The sequence below is a fragment of the Lytechinus variegatus genome, chromosome 4, assembly GCF_018143015.1.
Source record: "Lytechinus variegatus isolate NC3 chromosome 4, Lvar_3.0, whole genome shotgun sequence".
Lineage (NCBI taxonomy): Eukaryota > Metazoa > Echinodermata > Echinoidea > Temnopleuroida > Toxopneustidae > Lytechinus > Lytechinus variegatus.
The window spans coordinates 34,056,605-34,078,829 of NC_054743.1; the positions used below are offsets into that span (position 1 = coordinate 34,056,605).

At 37.8% G+C, this 22,225-nt stretch overlaps 1 protein-coding gene across 1 annotated transcript in view; it reads left to right on the forward strand.

Moving 5' to 3' along the window:
• The first annotated feature begins 13,389 nt into the window (after window positions 1–13,389).
• Window positions 13,390–22,225, forward strand: part of LOC121412957 (glutamate receptor ionotropic, kainate 2-like) — a 72,931-nt gene continuing 64,095 nt past the window's right edge. The window contains exons 1-3 of the mRNA XM_041605718.1: window positions 13,390–13,405; window positions 13,892–14,014; window positions 20,039–20,206. Coding sequence (XP_041461652.1) covers window positions 13,390–13,405; window positions 13,892–14,014; window positions 20,039–20,206 — 307 coding nt within the window. The remainder of the gene's footprint in view (window positions 13,406–13,891; window positions 14,015–20,038; window positions 20,207–22,225) is intronic.

The following is a 22,225-nucleotide window of genomic DNA, read 5'->3' on the forward strand; positions in this document are numbered from 1 at the left end:
AATTGATTGGGTTTTAAAGCGCGCCACATCCATCCATTTTCCCGCCACAATCATGCCCGCTCACGATTCCCCAAACACCTTACCCTAATTCCCTCCTATTCCCATGCATTCCGAGGGTCCGATTCGTCCTTGCCATTACGCATTTTTTAATACAGAGATACCCTTTTCCACGCTAGACTTTATTGTAAATATGAATGTAATATATAAAACTCCCTTTATTATTGTATATCTTTTGAAGATATGAACTTACTAACTAAAGAAGAGTGATAATTGTAAACGATATCAGACTGATGTAATTTTTGCACGTACATCGAAGGATTTATTTGTATTTTCCTTTCTGTACATCTGGATGTAAAAACGGGCAAGGTATATGCTGTTTCAAGGGAATTTGAACGATGTTTGATATTTAAATGATACACTGATTATTTTGGCTCTTATTTCACCAAATGCCTTATCAGCCGCATCATGGTGACCGAAATGGCAGTAGATTAATCATTCATATACGATTCATATCTAAAATTTCGTCATATAGCATCCTAAATCATATCAAATTTAATATAAAGAAGCTTTGTCTTTCGAATAAAATTTCTAACACGGGGAAGGCGCCATTTTATAACGATAGTGAGATAGCGAAAACGACCTCAACTGAATATGGATATTATGTAGTTGCTGATATTCCTCCCCCTTCTTTCCCTTTTTTGCGCATCTTCAAGAACCCAAAGCGACAGACACCCCCCCCCCCCTTCCCCCATGAAAACTTGCACCCGTCCAATACACAAGATATTATTTTAACCCAATCTATTATTTTAACCTCATATATCAGAACCCGGGTCCTTCTTAAAGTCTTTCATGGTGAGAAACATTCAGGTGGATTGTCAGTTTTCTTGGGTAGCATGATAAAGTTAGGATTACCAACTGCCAAATCACCTAGCTGACGCATGTCTTTTTTTTTTGGGGGGGGGTCTTAGGGTACGTTTCCTAAAATGTTATCGTGAAAAAGTTCAAAACTACAAGTTTATAGTAAGCGAATCAATACATTTAATTATGTACCATTCCAATTGTCATTTGCTCCTTATAGTATGAACGAGTATGATGCGACGAAGATTTAGTAACTAGATCATTGTGAGCTGCTTCAAACGGTATCAAGTTATACCTAAATGTACATTGCAGATTGGACAGGAAAACGCCACAGGAAATAGAAAAGGGTCGTTCATTAGCGCATACTAGTACTTCTACCATGGGAATAGAAATAAGCTGACAGGTGAGGTCCTACTTCCGACCTAGCTTTATGATCATTTTACCACAAGCACTCGGTTTATTACTTGTAATATTTCTGTCAAAGAACCACGACTCAACATGAAAGATCACCGCGGAGAACAAGCATTCCTTGCAAAGCTTGAAGATCCATACAAAAGCGTGCGTCCGTCATGCGGTGACCCCCTTTCCAACGACCCGGCTCCACTCCACACCTCTTGGCGGTCATTTCTATCAGCGTGCGGCCGTCTGCTGACTGATTCAATCCCGAATCGTGTGGTTGGGATCCGATAAATAGTCTCCAACATCATCACAAACGACACATGATTAATAAGGACAATTGCACACTCAAGATCTTTAACGTTTCCTCTCTTTCAATTTTCACGGTTGTAAATGAACTGTAGTTGATAATACCATGAAAATATGCCGTATGAGTCTATATTACGATTACTTGGCTGAATTAGAATGTGGAATTTATAATTTATATTCGAGTGCGACTTTTTTCATAGTAATAATTCACATTATATGAGTAGACCAAAGGATTATTTGAGAGAAGCTAGTTTTGAATTTATCTTACGGAATAACATAATATAATGACACAGATGCTATTTTGATCACGTTTCTCCTACACAGGCATGACTTGCGAACTGATATGTAAGAGATACAATATAATTCATTCCTGACACCTTCTTTAAATGAATTGATTCATCTTGAAAATGAGAGAATAGTACCTAAAGAACACCTCACTATTTTTTATTGTGACGTAATTATCCTCTTGTAAATTTTCCCTGAAATCATCATTGAGCGATTTAGTCTGGTTTGCCCTCGGTTTAATAAAAAAGACGTTTTGATAAGCGTAATGGGTCTGCAGTTTCCAATATGAAGGTTATACAGTCAAGGTCATATTTTGTGGCGCCCCCCAACTAAATTATGTGAAAACGGTTTATTCCATTACCCTGATATTTTTTAAATAACCAGAAGACGATAGTTATCTAAACTCCCAGGGCCAATAAATTGTATTTTTTGACCAGCGGTTTGCGTCATTCGACGATATGAAATTGTATCTCTTCCAATTTTGCTGGGAATAGAAAATGGACTTTAGTTCCCCTGGTGATTTTAAATGTTTTTTTTCCAAAACGGCGACGTCCCCAGGTCTACCACGAGTAATTTCTTCATTTTTGTTAGTTTATAGACTCGATTTTGCCGGAATATAATACTGATATGGGGCAATGTCCATTTCATATCTCTCCGATTGTCGAGCAAGGACTAGCAATAAATAGCAATCAACATGATGAGATATAGTGGGGTTATCAAATTGCACCGTATTTTTATCTTTTTTTTCTCTCTTCATAAACCTGATATCAAAAGATCGATCTATTGGTCTATTTTGTTGCGGAATCGCAAGTGCTTTGACAGTTTTGACATCAAGATAACAATAATGATTGGCGTTCATCATTATTGATTCAACATAGTCATTTGCCCGTATTCTGAAGTCAGGTTTAACTCTGTGTTAAAATTATGGGGAGCCGAAAATTCAAAAATTATGTTTATGTTGTATATTTTTTTTTCTTTTTATTTCACTTTGCTTTCATAATGAGGAAAAATATTTCAGTTATCATTCCAAGACAAGTATGAACAGTTGGGTGTCATATGAGTTATAAATTGGATGTGTACTGTTAGGGATTTGTGCACCAATTGGCTCTCCATAGTTAAACCACAAATCTGAACCAGGGTTTAATTTAAACCCGAGTTTAGAATAAGGGCCATATAAAAGTTTGATTGATAATTTTAATTCATGAAACTGGGAAGTTTAACTCTGAAGAAATTAAGGCATTTCGATTGACCCTTATTCGCTCGACATCCACACACTCAAACATGTGTGAACCCACGCACCTTACCTATTCACCCGTCAACAATCATACACACAAGCCCAACACACACTCACATAATTATGCGTGTGTGAGCGCGCACACACTTCCTATTCACCCACCACCACACATACAAATAAACACATACACATTCGCATTCCTATCTCACACCCCACACGCACCCACGCGCACTTTCACAACACACCCACAACCCATACTGCACCATCTACCCATCACATCATGCACATACAATATAACTAGATTATATCTTATTCAAATTAGTCGTAGCCTGCAGATCTAGATACAGCGTACATGTTTTTAAAACAAACGAGAACTCTAATTAAAATTGAATCTTTCATTTTCAAATTAAATAGCTGAGTATCGCCCCGGGGATTTCGTTAACAATAGCTTGATCAAAGGCAGCGGTAGTGCGGGAAGAAAATGATTTAATATTTTGTTTTAATGGTCAGTCTTCTTCGGTCGTTAATTGTTTTTATCGATTGCCTTTGTAAGTGTGAGAATTAAACCGTGTCATGTAAACACTGTGAAGCACTCTTGTAAAGTAGATATTGAAATCAATAAAGCTTTGCTTTATTTTTTTTATTCTGCATGATATTACATAATTACTTATGACACCATTTCATAAATGGTGTTCCATTTTATCTATCCAAACGTCTTCCCTTTCCATATATATACCCTGTTTTCTTAGCCTAGTTTTAACCAAAAAAAATGACATGGGCTGTGTAAAAATATAGACAAACGTGAATAATAAACCTAACCACATGGCCGGGAATGAAAAAAATGTATAAGTTTACAGTGACATCGAAGAGTTCTTAGAATAAGCATACATGATATGGCAAGACATTTTTTTTTCTTCCTTTTTCATGCATTGCCCATCATGGGCTTTGTGATGGTCCAACGAACCAGCCGTCTTCTAGTTATCTGTATAGGGTTCAAGGTTCGAAGCTATGTCCATTTGTAATTTATCTTGATAACAATTGATCATCATGTAAAAACTGAAGTAAATATTACCATGCTTAAGACAAGGAGTCGAAAAGAACGTGGAAACTATGGTTATTTTCTTAATGTTGTTTGCTACTATTTTGCTTTTCATATTAAGCGGTAAACTGCGAATTGTAAGAACTTCAGCCTCATCCGAAAGGGATATCAGTGCTTCAGAGTCGGTTATTCACATTTTTATGTAACTTCATATCCTGCTCTCCTTATGCCAACATGAAAAGTAGCACATGTTTGGAGGGCAACTCCCAAATGGACTTCACAAATTTATATGACATATATCAAGCCAATCCCATCCTTTTCGATTGGGTCTCGGCTATTAAGGAGCTGAGAAGGCTGCGGCATGTTGGCCCGGAATTATGACAAGTAAATGTTTGGCCGAATATTTGACCTGGCTGATATTAACCCACTTTTCTTTTTTCTTGTTCTTCTTGTTTCCCGGCGAAAATCCTCATGTCGGCTCGATGCCCGATTGGATTTAGGCTGTATACTCATTTTAGTATTATTCCAAACGGACCCTTTGTCGCATACCGCTATATAGAGTTTCCCCTCGTGCCGACATGGCTTAAACCATGTAAGTTTATATCTGTCCGTCTGTCTTCAAGCCTGATTTCAAATTCATCTACGCCTTTTCAAACTTTCATCTCTTTCCAAATTTTTCTTTCTGCTTTAGATTATTCTCCCCCCCCCCTCTGTAATATTCTTCTTCTCCTGTCCTCTCATTCAGTAAATCGTTCTCTATTGCGAATACCTACTTCTAGCTGTTACGATGAGAGCTATCAAGTAGTTGCGTCTACGCGCCTGTGGGTATCATGATATCTCTATATATCCATATGTAAAGGGAAAATAACTTCATTTTTCTACTTCAGACTCCCCACTCCCCCCCCCCCTCCATCCTACTTCATATCACTCCTCCCTTCTCTTGCACCCACTTTCTTTCCTTCTTTCTCGCTCTCTCTCTCATACTGATTATCGTACTTCTTCTCCATCTCCTCTCTCATTTTTCCTCCATTTCTAAATTCTTCCCCCCCCACTCTCTCTCTCTCCATCTGCTAATGTCTATCACTCTGTCTCCTTTCTTATCACACCGCAAAAACTCCGGTGTGGATTTAACACCAGCCCGAAATTTATATATGTCCACACCAGAGAAGTTTCAAAGAACACCAGTTTCGTTTGGTCTAAGGCCAGAAAGGTGTTTATACAACACCAATTAGTATTCAAACAGCATCGGTTTCATTCCGAACTGGTGTTGTTTGAATACTTCTCTGGTGTGGACATATATAGATTCCGGGCAGGTGTTGAATTAAACACCGGAGTTTTGCAGTGCAGTGTATATTCCTTTCTTTCAGTCCTATCCCTGTCTCTACCCCACACCTCACTCTCCCCCATCTCTCTCTCTCTTTCTTCCTCTCACCTCCTCTCTCCCAAATGTATGTACCCCCATTCAGTCTTTCGTATACTCTAGTGTCCAATTCTTATTTCCTAGCTGTCAGTATGATGACTGAGATGCTATCAATACTTGACCCGGACCCCCATGCGGAAACTCGGAGTCATTATCACTCAAAATGATCGTCCATTCCACGCTATCACCCAAAGGTGAACAGTACTTCATTCTCTCTGACTGAGAGGGATTCAAAGAAAAATGACACATAGGCCCTACCATATGAGAGGACGATTTGAATACAGAAAGCACTGCACGTAAGATGTTTACAAAACATGACAGGAAAAAGAATTGATATCAAACTTTTCGAAAGTAAGCAGAGGGTAGGGAACATTGCAATAGATAGATGCACTGATAAACAAATAGATGGATGGATGGATAGATAGATAGATGACTGGATGGATGGAAATAAAGAAAAAAGAAATGATAGAATTAACCTAATAAATGGATAGGAAGATAGATGAAAACTAATTAGAAAAGTAGACAGTTGTGTGTGTGTGTGTGTACATACAGTAGTATATAGATAATGACTACCGAAATGATGGGTAAAGGACTGATGCTGGTACGTTTAAACTGATAAAAAGGATATCTTTCATATCAAACTATTAATTAATCCTTTCCCAAAAGTAGGTCCTTGTGCGCCCATGTAACACAAATCTTACAGCCACACCTGTTTCACATCTACCTGAGATCAATCCTATTGTTATTGTGTGACGCTACAAATGAAATACGATCGATTACATGGACATTTAACTAAACTAAGACAATATGGCGAGTGACTGCTACCTATACAAACATCATTGCCTGATAGGTATTTTGTGATGGACTATGGTAATTGAACATCGCCACTAGCTCCATATCTGAGTTAGATATATCTAATAGTAAAGTTGTTTTATTAAAAATGTGATTTTCTACAAAGGAAGGCTTGGGTATTTAGAAGGGTCATCTTTGTGCAAGTAGTACAGTATTTCGATCAAACTTGATAATTTTCTAGTCACATTTGTCTGTTACACTGCCATTTCCGACTGGAATATATTTTCTAATACAGGACGATATGTTTTGGTTACACACAGGGGCGTCGATCCATTTTTCAGATTGGGGGAAAAATCATGAATCAATTTTCCAAAAGCGCTCGATCACACAAAACAAACTCACATATGCCTATATATATGTGTACATATATGTATACACACACACAAACACACACATATATATACATATCTCACCAGCAGATTAATGCGAGCGCGAAGCGCGAGCTGAAAATTTTGATATTTCGATCTGAAAAAAATTGAGTTTAATGGACGTTTTTAATAAAGAACAAGATATATATATCCAACAAAAGATTATTGCAAGTCGAAGTGGGAGTTCTTTTGAGGTTTAGAACTGAAAACGGGACCATATTCACCTATTTAATCATGGAGAGTATAGGTTTTTGTTACAGAAATGATGCGAGCGCGAAGCGCGAGCTGAAATTTTTTGATATTCCAATCTGAAAAGTGGACATTTTGAGCACGATTTTAGACGAAGAACGAGTTGTGTATCTCAATCTCGCTTGCTGATTTCTGTGTAACATTACAATCTTATTTTATTTTTAGCACATGCGGAATTATTGGGGGGGGGGGCAAAACGATATGTTTGCCCCCCCCCCCAATATTTTCATAATCGACGCCTCTGGTTACACATCTGACTTTTGAACCAGTTATTTGACTGGTTTATTTCTTTAGTGTAAAGGTACTTAGAAATACCAAGTAATAGAATGTAAGCCTAATCTTCGCGTGATCCGTTCAATAGGATTAAGTTACATGTAAAGTCAACATTTCACGCCCAAAGAAAATCAGACGCCTTTTATTAGACGCTATTTATTACCCGATGCATAATACCAAGCCATGAATACATCCAATAAATGCTGAGCTGAGAAGAAGAAAATAGTAAAACCCTTGGGATGACTTGGTTGATTCGAGGTGAGATCACCTTCTTAATCCTTACACTAACTCTGTTTACTTTGCCTGAATAAACCATTAGGCCATACCTCGCGTGCTTCCATGGATTGAATAACGGAAATTTCAAGAGATAACAGCCCTCTTCTCATTGTGATAGTGTTATGGTATAGTCTGTAGCCTAAGGCCCATCTCAGATAAGATTGCATGGGACCGAGGGTGATGGAGAAAGCAAACTCTGTATCAATCACCCATCGACTCTCTGAGCAAGTCATAATATGATTTTTGAGAAATCAAGATGGTTTCATCGTGACTTACACCAACATCATGAAATATACCCATTATCTTGCCATTATGATGGCCCTGGGAAGCCGGGTGCAGTGGTAAACCAAATTGACCTTAATTCTATAGTGATGACACTTTTCTTATGTTTTCCTTTATAACAAACCAGCACCCTAAGCTTTCCTTAGAAATTTGTACCCAGGCCCGTAGCTTTATTCCTATTTTAGATATTATTAGCCATGTATAAGTTCAACATTATAATTAATACTACTAGGTAAATCAATCTCATTCTGAATTTCTCTTAATATGGTAATTGAATCTTTGATAATTTTTGAAATGCGTCGGGTTTTTTTTAACATGATATTTCAGTTATCATTCGTTAAACAACATCTTCGTCGTCATAGAACAGGCAATATTTATCTTCCTTTGCTCTTTAAGCATGTTAAGGATCCCTAAATAAAGTAAACGACGCTGACGAGTTATGAAAAAGCTAAAAAGAAAAGGTTGTAGAAGTACAGGTGTCAAAACATACTTCCTACTCTTCCATGAACATGTGCTTCAGTTATAATTCAGAAGGACAAACATCCAAAATCTTCGCCAGCTGACGACTGAGTACCAAATAAAAAATATATTGTTTTACACTGCATGAAAATTTTTGATGCATACTTGGGCAAGTTCTAGATTAAATATTATCAAGTAGGCGCAGCTGCTGTTAACCATTAAAGTGTTGTTTTTATGGAGTAGTCTTTTATCTTTGCATGCGAGAAGTCATGATGTCAACTTTCCATTTTGCTTCAAAGCCTGTGTATAGTGGAAGAGGTGCGGGGGGGGTTCCATACCAGCACACATTATCAACGATTGGGTAATGCTAATCAAAGCATTTGACCAAGTATACTATCTTAACTCATCCACTCACATCTTGTAAAACCTGAACGAGACTTCGAGATGAGACTAAGTTGGATGGGTCAGCATCGGATAGTAATGGAAGTCGATCGCCTCATCCTTGGTCATTAAGACAATGGAATATGGTGAGAACGAAAATGAGCTACGCACATAGCGACAGCTCTAATATCGTTATTTACGGCGCTGGATTAGGTCGTTATATTTTCATTTAGGTTTCCTATTTTAAATCGCTGTTGTGGCGTCAATGCACTTCACCTCAGTCAGGTGTCCATGAATGAATACAATATACCAAATTTACGATCACTGTGACCTCACCTTGAATAGCATGCTCCTATTTTACAGTTCGCATATGTTCTTTCATGGTCAGGTTCTTGACTAATAGAGTAAATGTAATTATAAGCACATATACACACACACACACACACATATTATATATATATATATATATATATATATATATATATATATATATATATATATATATATATATAGATAGAGATATATATATATATATATGTGTGAGTGTGTGTGTGTGTGTATACATATATTTATATATATGTGTAAATATGTGTTGATGTATAACTGACAAGACTGACAGATTGAAATGGATATACATCATTATTGATACATGACATGCATAAAAAATATGTAAGGCGCCGTGGAGACTGAAAATGTGATCGAAAACGCAGAAATTATGTTGCACATGACCGCTTCACGGATTGATTTAAGACAAACCTGTAATTAGCTGTTGATCTATTGGCGTGCGTGTCAAACCAAGAGGTGATAACACCGTCCTCAGACGGCGTTATACCCGGTGAATAGTTTCGTCTAATAACTAGATGAGCGTGTGTTATTGATTCAGCTAATTTCTTCATCATGGCCTGTTTGTCTATTACGAGTTCTCATTCCTCAAGAGATACCGCCTTAAGATCTTCCTGGGATTTTTTACATTATCGTTTGATTATTCCATCTTTATTATTAAATCCTTAACTGATTCTTAGTAATTTGTCTTATTTCATTTCATTTTACGCGTATATTGTTTACCGATTATGCATCTACCTATCCTCTATCCTTTTATTACCACCACCATTAATTATCTGCTTTCATTTAACTTATTCTTCCCCTTCTTTGATAATAATATTTTTAACTGTTTTCCTTTTTACAGAACTCACCCTTTTGTTCTAGCCTCCCCCAACCCGCTTCTCTCTTTCGCTCTCTCTCCTGTTTTTTTTCTTCCCATTCCAAACTTCCAACCTTCCCCTTAGCACATCATATTTCCGTTCATATCCTTATTTCAATATTGTTGTACATCATTAAGTAAATCCCGTGGCACCACGACTGCCACCCTATTAACATCTACCCTGTTTTTATACCCTCATTTCCTTCATGTCACTTCCATAATGCCCCCTCATTAAATACGCCCCAAGTGTTACATTACTCCCCCAAATTTCACGCCAAAATTGCTTCGAAAAGTAAAAATTTCACCCTTTCATGAAACATGATTCTCCATCCCTTCCACTCAATCGCTCTCATCCCATTCGCCGTCTTCAGCATGCTTCGATAAACCGACCCATTTTGCATCCTTCCCCTTGTACATTCCTTCTCCTTCTCCTAAATCCCATCTTCTTCTAGCATCCTCCCTTTCCATTACATGATCCATAACATAAGGGGAAATTACAAGCAACCACTGATCATAGCACCGACTCCCTTTTCGCTAGAGGCTGTGTTTACACTCTACCCCAAGAATTTTAGTCACACAAGATGTCAACATTATTGTCACAAGTCTTTCTAAACATCAACCTTAAATCGGGTCAACAGCTGGAAAGATGGTCCCTTTTCTGCATCCACAATCTTGTCAGGGAACCTTGTAAGTTTTTTGGCCATACACCCGTCTCGTCTTCTCAACTACTTCCTCTAATCCTCTGCTCTTTGTCCTCTTCATTTTATCCACCGGAAGTTCAAGTATGCCTTCTGGGTAATCGGAGATCAGATTTGCATTAGACCCTGAGGAATGACTACGCAATTCCTGACAACTCAAAGCCAATGTTGAACATTTCATGGATTGCAACCGGGTTCTGCTTCTGTCCATTCCATGTTGTTGACACAATAACAAACCATTCAATGTCGTTGATAGGGCGACGTCTGTTAGGTTTCAGAAACTATGTAAATTTTAAATGACATGCAGTCAGATCGGAATAGAGAACTTAGAAAATGAATGTTGAGCTTTTGTAATGCTTTTTATTTTTTGTCTGTTAGTTTGATTCTTTTTTTTCTTTGCTTCACTTTGCTTTGCTATACTCTCATTTGTTGCGTTTTGTGTATTGCATATAATTTTTTTTTACTCTTGGCCAATCATAGCACATAATTCATATTATTTTGTTTAAAAATTGGAATGATTTGATATTAATGAAAGTCAATTATTAGACCAGATTCTGGCTTGAAAGCTAATGCTTGATGAGGGCCGAAGAGGGACATTCAGCGTGTATCACCAATGCACTAAAATACCATCATATAGACGATCCTCAATTGTTTACATGTATCTGCGTATTTTTCCGGCATCATTTAGCCCATGTTGTGTAAACAATATTGATTAAACTCAAGCGAGCCGTTCTCACTGTCTCATAGGAACATTTTAAGATGGAAATGATTTTTCTATACAACGATTATTAAGCAAGTGCCACAAGATATTCTAGCTTCATGATTTCAAGGTTATTTAGGAATATTGGTTTTTATTTCATACTGATCTTTATTTTTTGTTAATAGTCAATGTTCCGTTTAATGTTTTATCTTGACGTTTAGAAACCAATGTGGGAGTATTGAAAAGACACCAAATCTCATTTCGTGTATAACGGCAATCATGATAATGGTTTTTCGCACTGGTAGTCAGTCAATCATCATGAATAATGTTAGTGTTATTCCAGCAGTGTGTACACGCCCCGTTTGATGGGAATGATAAAGAAGGAGGAAGAAGATGGCGAGGACCCGTAACACGGCTTGTTTATTTATGAGCAGTGATGATGATGGCATAGGGGGAGCATGCTTGATAGATAATGAAAACAGTCTCATCTAAACGCCCCTAGGCCGCACACACTACCCGCCCATCATTGATAGCAAATAAAGCTGGGTGATTTGAAATATAAAATGTCACTTTCTCCTCCCAACGTTATCCGTAATCATATCCCGCGTGACACTCTCCCCGGATTTAATATGTCATTAAAATATGAATTAATGAATGAGCAAATATTATTCAAATTCGGCAGTTACTAGACAGTTTCAAGGCTCGTTGTTCATGATCTCGAGGACATGGGTTGAACTCTAGATGTTGAAAGTGTTATCCATTTCGTCTCCGAGGTATTTTTATGAAAGCATTTTTAACATTGCGCATTTTTGAGAAAATCACATCTACTATAATGACTCCCCTCTTTTTATGAACTTTTAATTTCATTGGTCGAATGCCCATTTGGGTTATTTTGGGGCCTTTATTTCGTTATAATCACGTCAATACTATACTGAAGGGGTGGTTTTTATCATTGTAGAGAAGTCATATGAAATGACTGAGAAGACTTGCTATTCTCATCATCTTTCAAAATATAACTCGATTAGAGAATTTTAACACAACTCATGAGCTTATAATGGTACATTTTGGTTTGAATTCCTCTCAATATTTATTGTGTGTTGTACTTAACACCAGATTGGCATGTAAATACAATGTTGTTCGTCCTAAAGTTTCCTAAAGATTAATACATCCCACTTAATTTGATAGTTCTTACAGCAACACTATATACATAAACTGTGAATAAAAGAAAAAATGTGCTCTTAAATTACAATGCACACTCCTGGTATGCTTAATCTGTTTCAAATAATGATGTTTTTTAATATAAATTTTACTCATGTGTTATTCACGACCATTTGCAGGAAGAACATTGGATGATGATGATTTATAATAACTAACCAAGACCTAAGATAATACAGACACCAACAAAGTCGACTCTTGATCGATTAAAACTTTACATTATTTCGAATGAGTGGGTTTCGTTAATGAAACTAGCGTCTAGTGTCACACCATCGGAACCGAATCCTAAATCGATCACCGGAATGCATTTAAAGTATCTTTTTGAGCGATCTGGAGTCAATTTCGTTTGTGAAACTATATTGTCTACATCACCAAGCCCTCCCCCTCTCCCTGCCTGACGTGAACTTGGATGACAGACGGATATTTGGGGAAATCAGAATTGTCAAAACACATCCAAAATGATCGCCAGTTGGCAGAACTTCCGATTACATGCTCTGATTGTCATTTGTCGGAACAAATTGCAATCGGAGCGTGGTTTGAGCTTTTGTTTATATTTTGCAAGACTGCTATCAATGAAGCCACTTGAAACAAATTCATCGATATTGAATGGCAAAATAGCGTTTATATTAAGACAAACTGCCGTACATGTTGCCCCTCTTTCAAACTTTGATGAGCTGTTTACAGATGACACAATGAGTGGGACTGTTGTCTGTTGGTCTGGTACATGGTAGACGAATTCATTTCGCAACAAATATTTGTCTAGAAGATTATCATTATAATGTAGGAGAGATGCAATAGACGGGGATGGTAAAAGTGAAGAAAGGCGATAAAAAGGTAGAGGGGTAAATAAAAAATCAGATCCGTGAAACGGGAAATACAAAAAAAAAACGAAAGATGATAGTTCTTTTCGGTAAGTGATAAGAAGTGGAAATTGTCGAAGACCGGAAAAGTATGTCAAAATCGTAAATGACAGCAGAATTAAAATGCAGTAACGAATTTTCGAACTACATTTTCGGTCATTACAAATTAAATAAGAGTAAAAAAAAAGAGACTATATAATTATCGTAACTGAAGGCCTGGTGCAACTGACCGACGGACACATAACGTATTCAGAAAGGACACGGCGGACGAGAAAAAATTCGGGCGTGGCTCCCTCCATTTTCATTCGCTCCATAAATGGGAAAAAATGCGAAAAAGGGAAAAGAACGGACTTGGATATATAGGATGAAGCGCGGATGTCTAGCAGATGAAAGTGGATGACATCTCCGAAGGGGTAACCAGGGATTTCGAATATATATACGAGATGCATACGATTATGTATTTTCTATTTCCGTGCTACTAAAGATGTATAGACATTCCATGTACCTTATCTTTCCTCCCTCTTTCCGTTGTTTAGCTGTAGTGGAAATGGGTTGCGAGGATGCCCAGAGGATGCAGAGAGGATACAGCGGACTTTCAACGGATGATAACGGACATGGAACGTTTGTTGCTCATATATGTTATGTTGCGGGTTTACATCGTACACGGTGGAAAGTTCATCCGTTCTAAAAGTTTTGTGAAGCTCAAAACTTTGGGCGCGGATGAAATGACAGTGGCGGATGCTCGATGGATTGCACGTATGAAGCACGTATGCAATGAGTACACTACGGATGCATAGCGTTTTCCGACAGATGGCACGACCCCCCCCCCCCCCCCCCCCGTTCTACATCCTCTTTGCATCCGTAAGTGCAGTGGGCCGAGCCATTAGAGTCTGCACCATATCTGCTAAGCTGGACATTCATCGATGGGCAGTCGTGTTTAAGGACACATACGTTACGACCCCAGAACCTGGGTCGTAATTATGCCGGATACCAGTCAAAAATAAGATCATGGTCACCGAATATGCAGAAGAAAATACTGCTTGGAATACTTTGAAGGAGGAAAAAAAACAATCAGATAAAGATATCTGTACGTTGTTAGGCTCTGATTCATAAGGTCTTGCGAGATGACAAGATATGGGCATTATTGGACAGGCTCCAATAAGAATATAAGTCATCTACCCTTGGGAGAAATCGTGTTGAAGGCATCGGTTATTGTAGTTCACCAACAGAATTTATCTTGTTATGAGGCAATTTTCCAATGTTCGGTAAAGTATTGTATACACATGACTGGTTCGGAAAGCATGAAAAGAAAAAAAAAGGAACGCAAGACTCATCGCTTCGTGAACAAAGTTTAAAATTGTTTTCAGATATCGGTCAGCTGTATCCAAGGCTGAGAGGACCTGATCCTGGTGAAATTGAGATCCCAACCAACACTGCTATGTAAGATAGAAATATTGCAGTGTACTTTAGACGTTGGAATAATCAAACTTTACATTCTTGATTGTTAGCAAATCTTTAGGTTATAACCCAATTGATGATTTAGCATACCTTGAAAAGAAGATATTACCTTTCCTTCGGTTTCAGTCAAATCCAATTTCTACAATGATTCATAAAATGTATAAAACAAAATAAAAATGGAAAGCTGTGAATTAAAATTGTGAATTTTGCAGGATGTAAACACCCTCTGAATTCGTTCTAATTTTCGCAGAGTATATTCAAATTAGATTAGATAGATAAACTAGACGTTAATGACTTACAGTTATTGCGGTTTAAGTAGGTAGGATACATCTCTGATGATATCTTCATCTTTAATTTTTAGGGTTTTTCTTTTTCTGTCCTTTACGTCCTCCTTTCCCGCAGTCAATCATTGGAGCATCTGCCGGACTATTTTTATTTTGCCCCTCCCATTTTAATTCGAAGGGGCGTAGACCAGGGAGAGGAGAAACGCCCATCACCCTCCCCAAGCTCACCATGTCAGGCAACCATCCCCTGGCCTTGCTTGTCTAATCTCTTCCCCCCGATCACGGGGTCCTCATCTCAGTCTAGTAATCTAAGTCGTCTCTTAATCCATCTCAGCTCATCGGATAATCCCCTCGCTATGGCAGCCTTGATTTCCGTTGCCAAAGCTTCCTAAAATCCCCGGGAGACAGGCGTTTCTCCTAATCGAGACGAGGTCAATACCGTCCAATCTATCTAGGGACTGATGGACGACGTGATGGTACAAAAGCCCGAGGCTTCCTCCGCACACCTAGGGAGTGGATATGACACTAATTATGCACATTCGTAATATATCTTTGCATGTCCAGTTGCGTCATGAATATGTGGAACAGGGCAAAATGGCATTTTTTTAGTTTCTCAAGGATACGTCCGGACAATCTGAACGGGGTAGAATCATCCCCTTTAACTTGTTTATATACGGATATAAACCTCTTCTGTTTAGGTTGGGATTAATACGCTAATATTTATTTCACACATACTTATAGCAAGCTAACATGTTTCTTCTAACTAATCAATGTTATCTAATCATGTTCATAATAATAATGATGGGCGATGATAATGGTTGTGAGGATGGCAATAACAATGAATGTTATCAAGAATAATGAAATTAACAGAGATTAAAATAGCTTTAGTGATAACGGCGATAACGATAACAACAAGAATACTATGAGTGTTTGAATAGCTGGTTCACCTTATTCATGCAAGATTTAATTAAACATGAACTGGACAAAGAAAATTAATTCAATATTAATAGATCAAAACATGAAACTATTATGTCCCTATTTTTTTTTCATCCTAGCCTCACAAATCCTTACAAATATAAAGGTTTTTTTTATACGTGCGATCATCTCTTCGTGAAAATCCCATTTAGTGTTTTCTACCAAACAAGCTCACATTTCTGCAAGACTCGTCGTTGTTGTTTTTTCGTTGGTTTTTTTTTGGGGGGTGGGGGCTTCGAGAGAGAAATATAGTGATGCCAATCATCAGATCATCATTTTCATATCATTATTTGACAAAATGTTATAGAACGCTGAGTCCTCGCATGCATTTCAGAGAGAGGTTTTGGAGTTGTTTAAATCGGTAAAAATGCATGTTTTGAATACTGACATGTAGGACATGTATTGAAGTAGAGGATTAGATGTCTGGGAATTCGGATTTGTAGCGCAGATGGTGGCTTAACATCATCTGCGCATGGTCCATGATCAACAGCAGACACATCCGATTCATCGACATTTCATTTCGATCTCTCAAATCCTGATGTTAAAAACTTATACATAACACATGTTATTTGACATTAAGCACTATACTACTGTAACTCCGCCAACACTACCACAACCACCTAGTACAGCAATGGGGACTTATTGTTACAATACGGGAACGTCCCCGATGCTCAAAAATTAAATGGAATTCAATCGAACAATATACTAGACAGGTAACACACACAAGGTGCAAATTTTTCGGCGCGCAAGGAGTTTTGTGTTGCCTTATTCTGTTCACCGAACCAACGCCATTGGTTTGAAAAGCAATGAACATTATGAAAATGTACTGTAGAAGACGCATGCGCGGAAGGAGTGTTGGTATTGATGCGGTTGATCATTTTCTCTCTCTCTCTCTCTCTCTCTGGTTTTCTTGGGAACGTTCTCGTCCTCTGTAAATAGGTGGTTTTCGCATTTACTACGGGAAAACTCTTTACAACGTATCGATTCCTTTGAAAATGCAATCGAAATCACTATGAGGCTTTTGTCGAAAGTTGGTGGACTGGGACAGCAGATCACCCGAAGATTTGCACCGGACGAAGGGAAGCATGTGGTTGTCAAAAGATTCCGATGCTGTCCATGTCCTACAACTTTCGAGAAAAGGGTCTCAGCTCTCCGTTGTGATTCGACTTGCATTTCCAAAGGAATTGGTGCGCTGTATAGAGTTTCTCTCTAGTAATTGCGAAAAGTCCGCACTTACGCACTTGAGCTACGGATGCGTTCAGACCGCCAATCCCTACCACCATGACGTTTTCCATCAATCCAAAGTACAACACCATTACCACTTGCGGTGTACAATGGAATTGATAATCTTCAAAATTGCCAAGTTTTGGTCTTGAAGTGGTATGTAATGTACAGTGCAAAACTGTTTTCCCCTATTAATTTACATGTTGGTAAAAAAATACTTTCCTCCTCAAGAAACCTTGTCACCGTTCATTACACCATGGACCTATTACGAATTCGTAATAGGTCCATGATTACACAAAATTAATGATACACAGATGTGAGTGCATCGGCAGGTTTTGTGAGCATAGTCCCACCGATGCACGAACATCCCTGTGCATCATTTGTTTTATAGAATAGTGTATTTTGGGGAGCGAAAATCATCATTTTTTACAACAATGGCCAGCAATGCATGCATGCGGTAAATTTGCCATGCGTCCGGTAATTACTTATAAGTAATTACCGGACGCATGGCAAATTTACCGGATGCATGCATTGCTGGCCATGCGTCGGTAATTACTTATGCACGATACCCATTCTATAGCAGCAACTGATATCAAATTAGAACTATAAGCAGCTTTCTTGTCTATGATTATGAAAAACGAAAAAAAATGAAAAATCCATATTTTGTTTTTCGAAATAGACATGAAATAAAATACTCCGAAAATTTGCTTTGCCCAATTGATCGTGGGCCCGGCAGCCACTGTGTAGCCTCAGATCGACGAGGCTCTATCCCTTTAATCATTGAACGCCAAACAGGGTACATTGTAGCAGAAACTCCCATCTTTTAACGTCTTTTGATCTGACGCGGCCGGGGTTTGAACTCCCGACCCCCCGGTTGTGAGACGGACGCTCTGCCAACTGAGCTAACACACACGGTATTGGGTATTAGAAATTAACCTACACTCATAGCAACAGATTTCTCTAGCATATTTATTGTTGGCTGGAAATTTTCTTAAGTCGAATCTGTTTCCGAATCGAACGTGGACCTTACGTCATGTCAAACTGTTAGAAAATTTATCCTTAGAATAAAAGCAGTTCCTGCAGCACAGTCTCCTGTTATGTTACCAGACTGCGTAATCTTACAAGAAATTGGTATTTGGTGTATGGAACCTTACACATTTCTTTAAGAAAATACCCTTTTCTCCTTTTCAAAGAGACATGTTCTGTTAAATTGCAATGATTCTGTTATTGCTTTCTGCAAAATCTTCTTTTTTCGGTAAAATCGGGGGGGGGTTAACAGTGCATTTCAAGCAAGTCATTTGATGAAAACGTTTTGAAGAGGAGATATATTCTTCTGCTGACTGCCACATCATAGCTATACTAATAATGTCCGAAGTGTAATGTCTGCTTCTTATGTCCCAGGGCAATTCAAAGGTTTCCATACGGACAGTATACATTTATTAACTTTCAAAAGTCTGACCTTTTATTTTGCAATGAAGTGAACATGATCTCTTCGCTCCGTATCACAAAGTTTTGCGATCGATTGTAACTTTGAGAGAACAATCTGATTGGCTTCGTGGCATGCCATAAGGTCCATGATTGGCCGTTGTCATTTAGCAATCGATTGCAAACCTTTCTGCTAGGGAGCCCTGAAAACAGGTAGGTGGCACAGAATGTGTAGCTCGTGGCAGAATAATACTTGATAAAAATCTATCCCAATAAACAACAGTGAAATTGAGCAAACACAGGACCATTACGCAAATGAAAACAATCTCTTCCAAAGCCTGTCGTTGGCAAGATCTTATATTTCGAGAATCGAAATTGGAAATTGATTGTTCGGTTACAATCGACCTTTATAGTCCAGTGATATCATTCAAAGAATATTGAAGTGACGATTTTTTTTTACAAGCAAACTTGGGGGAACACTAAATGGGTATATAAATGAACAATTTTCATGCGAAAATAGAGAAAATGCTTTCCTTTTCTCCATTCATGTTTGGACGGTTATTGGCTTGCAGCGGTGGAAGTTAAAGAGAAATGCCAGTAGTTGCAGTAAACACTGATTTCATGAGAAAGTGTGTAAAACCAGGCTTAATTGTCAGTATATCATCGAGGATCCAGATCTGATACAGTTACATAAACTGAACTTTGTGAAATCTTGAAATCTACGCTGAAAAATGTTCACACTGAAGATCACCAACACAGATAAGCGCACGTGGGACAGTGTATTATTATTGCATTGAATGTCGTGCCCGACGCTTAACCTGTATCCTGTGCTTATTTGCTAATTTCTCAGCAATTACACAATTTCTTCCAGAATCCTGTGGCAAATATTTCTTATTTATACAAACAGCCACTTTGGTGGTCATTTCATTGAATTCTGTACGATCTCATTTTGATATCGTTACCAAAACTGGCATTTACCTTTAATGTTAAGACATTACTAGCATTTACCCAGTGACTTATAGTACACGCTCGATCTGAGAAAAGGAGTTGGCCAAAAAGCTTGACAGGAATGACCGGGATGTTGAACCTGCCATCTACTGATTACCGGGTAGGTCCTATACCACAAGGTCATTCTTGTAGTACTGAAGGAATCTCCATTTGTATATAAAATCATGTTTAAGTAACTTAAACCTGATATCAATTCAAGCCAACTCCAAAGTAAACAGAAATACATAAGATATTCAATGTCCAATTTCTATTTCTGAATAAAGTTCCTTAAAAGCCTCAACTATCTTAAATTCATTTTTTCCCGAACAGGTGGAATATTCCCGAGACATATGGCAGGGAGTCCCGAAGAGGCTGCCTTCAAGCTAGCTGTTGATCGCGTCGGGAAAACGATGAGATCAGCAATGGATAATACCTCAACGTTGTCTGCTGATATAAGATATATACAACACAACGATAGCTTCGAGGCAACACGGGCCGGTAAGCAACCTTTAACCTTTCACTTCAAATTAAAATCCTGATTTATCAATTTGTCCGTCCAATTGGGCAGGTCGAAGGTGATAAAATCACAGAAATGATAATCAACATGGCTAATGTCGAAATTTCATATAAAGTGGTGTTTCGCCAAGCTGGGGATTTCGTCAAAAATGGTTCACAATTTTAGCATTTAGTCTGCATAGCATAGATATCTTTTTTTTGCAGGAAAAACAACCGTATATTTCTGGGGATGAAAACTTTTTATAGACTTAAAAAAAGTGTAGGTATCATTTTCATTTTATTTCAGGAAAAAAAGAGAGACAGAGCGTCAGATAATGTGAAAGAGAAGCTTCATAAGTTATATTTCATGTCGATCATATATTATTTAAAGGAATCATACAAATTTAATGATATATGTGTGTTATATGAAAAGGGAATCTAAATTTCTAACCTTTTTAAAAGGTCGCAGCTCTGAGTGGCTATAGAAAACTACACTAACACGATGGTTACCAGGGTAACGTAGCCTGAACAGATTGGGTTCTACATCCCTGTGGAGGTACATGCTTACGTTGATGTGTAAAAAACATCTGAAAACTGTTTTCAAAACCATCAAAAATTCATCGTTCTAAAAACAGATTCGACTGAAAATCCACCTGCTCTTGAAATTCGACAAGTCACAATGTTTATTTTATTCATCATTTCTTTATGAAAATGACGGTCTATTGGAATTTACCTCACTGACATTAAAAATGCAATGATATTCTAAAAGAAATATTGTGGACGTATTTCAAATTTGCCACAGGAACACAGGATACCAATGTTCGTTTGTTGTAGTTGTTCCTGAATTTCATATCGTGTTCTAGTAGCTGAATAAAATAGGTCTGAATCTGATTAGATACAGTGGCCTGTATTCAAAAGTCAAGTTCAACTTAGATCTTAGTCTAATTGTGTACTAAAGCTATGGAAAACCAGTGTAAAAATTATGTTTACATTGTATGTTTCTTATTTACACTGTACCTCGGATACCTTGGAATAAATTGGAAGTTGGCATTTGACGTTAAAATAAAATTGCCTGTCGTTGGTAAAGGTAACCGATATATCCTTTTTAGGTCTTACCAAGATATTATACAATTGCCTACAATTATTGTCTATGTCTACATCTTGAGAATCAAATATTAGTGTGTAAATCGATGGTGCAAGATTTGCACCAAGCTAGTTTTGTCAAGCTGTACCAGGAAATCCGCAGCGCAGGCGAACGTACAATGACTTTCAATCGGTAATTGATGTTTCCTTGATGTTCCTGTGCAGTTAATTTGTGAATTGCTAAGAATCGTTTCTAGGCATCAACATTTTTCTTTTTCATTTTTTATTTGTGTAATTCATTTCACCTTAACATATAAGAAGACACACCGAGAACATGCCATTGTCCAAAAGGGCTCACAGGTCTAATTCATTTCCCATAGATTCGTGTGTTAAAGATGCACTTAACAAGAATTCATGAAAAAAATAAGGAGGAAATTCGGGGGTTGAATAATTACTACCAGTGGATAGGATAAATGTGTGACATACCATATCTGACCAGAAAAAGGTACCTCGACCGGCTCATTTTAAAAATAAATCAGCATTTATGAAGACTACACCTGACGGGACGAAATTCATCACTTGAGAGAGTAAAATGACCCTAATTCTTCCGCCAGTAAAAATTTAGTTCCATAGTGGTGATATATCTTTCCAATTTGGAAAAAGTAAGTTCAGTAGGTACCCTCCCAGAATCAGTGTTAGATTGTCAGTCATATTCATTAATTTTTGCCAATCAGCAATATCAAATTTAAAAATTGAGCAATGGGTTGGCTCGAATGAATATCAATGGCCTGCCAGTTGTGATTAGACCCGAGCAACTAGAAGGATATAGAGTTTGAGTCAACTTCCAATTTCATAATGCATTTCCAGAAACATGATTGAGGATGAGACTGTTGGAAAAAAAATGTTTATTCGATCATATCTGTTCGAGGACACATTACG